Source organism: Quercus suber, unplaced genomic scaffold (assembly GCF_002906115.3).
Source record: "Quercus suber isolate HL8 unplaced genomic scaffold, Cork oak 2.0 scaffold_1456, whole genome shotgun sequence".
In the NCBI taxonomy this organism is placed as follows: Eukaryota; Viridiplantae; Streptophyta; class Magnoliopsida; order Fagales; family Fagaceae; genus Quercus; species Quercus suber.
The window spans coordinates 8,364-11,177 of record NW_027070830.1 but is presented as its reverse complement, the minus strand read 5'-3'; the positions used below and the strand labels follow the sequence as shown (position 1 = coordinate 11,177).

The 2,814-nt window shown below is 31.5% G+C and overlaps 1 protein-coding gene across 1 annotated transcript; it reads left to right on the top strand.

Annotated features, from left to right (window-relative positions):
- Positions 1–1,573: 1,573 nt before the first annotated feature.
- On the top strand, positions 1,574–2,538 carry LOC111983937 (uncharacterized; the record flags this gene model as incomplete). Its single annotated transcript, XM_065769829.1, is given in 3 exon segments — positions 1,574–1,685; positions 1,958–2,032; positions 2,114–2,538. Coding segments are annotated over 3 exon segments (364 nt in total), but the record flags the coding sequence as incomplete, so codon positions are not given.
- Between the last annotated feature and the right edge of the window lie 276 nt (positions 2,539–2,814).

Genomic DNA, 2,814 nt, shown 5'->3' with positions numbered 1-2,814 from the left:
TTAAAATGGATTCTAATCAAAATTTATCCTATGTAATTTTTTAATATAAAATATTAAGCCACATCATTCAAAAAGTGCCACCTTATTTTTCCGTTAGACACATAGGAAAAAAACTAGCGGAAGTTAATAGAGGGATCAAAAAAGCTCTTTTTTAAACTTTAGGGACTAATAGTGCTCATTTCAAACTTCAGGAACCAATAGCACTTAGTAGGTAAGCTTTAGGGATTAGCAGTGTAGTTTCGCCAAGCTAATATGTAAAACTCCACCTCTAAGTTTCACCATAATTCATTCAAGTCTTCTAATTTTGATTTCATTCATTTTAGTCATCTAAGTTTCAAGTTTATTTAATTAAGGTCTCTCGATCAGTTATGGAAAATGTTTTTCAATCGTCATTTGGAATTAAAATTTGAAGAAAAATCAATTTTCAAAGATGATATTAACCATTTCTTTTTTCACAATACAATTTGCCAATGCTTTAAAGGAAAACAATCATAAGTCATAACTGTTAGAGAAATGCATTGTCCACATCAATTTCACAATAAATTCTAAGTGATAAGTTGTTATTGGCTGTTATGGGAGGATAAAAAAGTAATTTAAGTTGTGAATTTAAATTAAAACTAATAAAAATGTTTCACCTTTAATTTGTTGTAAAAATATCATGGACGTAATACTTCTTTATTTGTTATCTTAATTTTATTTTGTTACAATATTATGTTGAGTAAAGCTACAGGCAGGGGTGTAGCTAGGATTTTTAACTTGGGGGGCCAAATTATATATTTATAGGTTAATTACACATCATAAGTAATATATATAAATTTAACACATTATAAACTCAAATAAGTACATAAAATTGTCTTTCTTTTAGAAGAGTATATAAAATTGTCTAATTTGCTATAAATATGTAACAAAATATAAAAGAAAGAATTTAGCATCTCTTATCAAACTTATGCTCGACGGTGATTCTTCATATAATAAAATTTATCTATTATCATTTCCACATTGAATTTCTTAGCAATTTCATTTTTTCAAGTCTTTGAAGAAAAATGTACAATAAATCCATTGCAACCCAGTCTCTCTTTCTTGAAACAAATCAAATTATCTTCCAAAAAAGAAAACTGATAGTGATAAAGTTTAGAAAAATATATAACTTTGAGGGGAAAATGGGGATGTTGAGAAAAATATCAATTTTGTTATAAAAAAATGATGATAATAGAAGAGGGAAATAAAGAAAGGAAGTTTAAAGATTAAGATCGCGAAAATACAAAAAGGAACTCAACAGTTTTTGGATAATTATACAATGGGCTTTCAAAATTTAACACANATTATGATTACTTCTTTAACCTATTTGTTTGGGTTATTTGAAAATAGTGACAAGAAAGAAGCTAAACCTGTCAGACATAAAGTTCTTGGTGCTTTGTCTTTTGCAATGGATGTTCTTCTTTCTGGCAGTTGGTTTTTGCTAGCTTTCCCTTTTCTTTCTTGCTGGTGTTTAAGAGCCACAGTCCATCCTTGTGTTTAAACATCTATATAGTATGACTTTAAAATGAATTTTTATGTTGTATTTTCACTCCAGGGGTGCAATTTTGGCATGTGCACTTCCATGGCTAAGAAGTCTGCTTCTTCAACATGCAAGTGGAATAATGTCCCAGGAATCTTCTTTAATTGCCCTGAATTCTTTATATCAGGTAAGAAATGGTTACCTCCATAATGTAAATATTTTGCTGAAACCTAGAATAAAACTCATGTAATATGTTGATCTTGTGCATGTTGTGATATCTTTCACCTATATATGTCCCCCACAAGGGGTGGTTCTATGTACTTTCTTTCTAGAAGGTCATTCGGCTTGATGGATATAATATTGTCATCAACTTATTTAAATTAAATTTTATATGAATACCTTGACATTGTTTTGCATGATCAAAGAATCTTATGTAGCCTTGTACTACAATATCTGCAGCTCATTGAGTCTAGAGTCTCAACTTTTGAATCAGCTATTCAAATGTCCAGTTGCTTGGACATCCTCTACACCGGGGTGAGTGGTAAAATTTTATGGCATAAAGTTTAGCAAGTATCAAGGTTTTTATTTTATTTTATATTCGAACCTTTTGAACAGGTTGTGGATGATGATGGAGATGAGAATGCCACGATGGTGCCTGTAATTTATGAGGACAGGGATGAAAGTGATGATGAGAAATCTGAAGATGCCATGGAAACTGATCTAGATAGTAGTGATGAGGAAGCGTCAGACGCATTTGATGGTGTTAGTGACATTGATGAAGTCATGGCATGAGTGATTGATGTGAATCTAAGGGTAGTTAGGGTTGTATTAGAGAATTTTGTGCCAAATATGCATTTGTATTGTAGTTAAATGGAAACCTAATCTTTATGAACAATGTTAGTTCTTCAACATCCATATAAGGATGTTAGAAACCTAACACAGTTTTGTTTTGTTGCCAATCCATCATAATTACTGGCAAGCTAAATACTTGGGTGTTTAGCCACTGAAAGTTCAGGCATATTAATTGGATCTTGCTACCAGCCCTTGTTTTTTATTTATTTATTTATTTATCATCATCATCATCATCATCATCATCATCTTTAAAATTTTTAATTATTTATATCCTAGGTATACAGGGATGGGGGGAAGGTGAGGGTCGAACCTAGACACAAGACACCAAAGAGGGTGGTACTATTAGGGACACTCAAGAACCCCAGCCTCCTAGGTGTGGATAATTGATATGTGAAATTGTGACTGCGTTGAGGAACTTTTTAGTTCAAAGTCAGTCCATATATTTTTTTGGTAGAGAGGGAGAA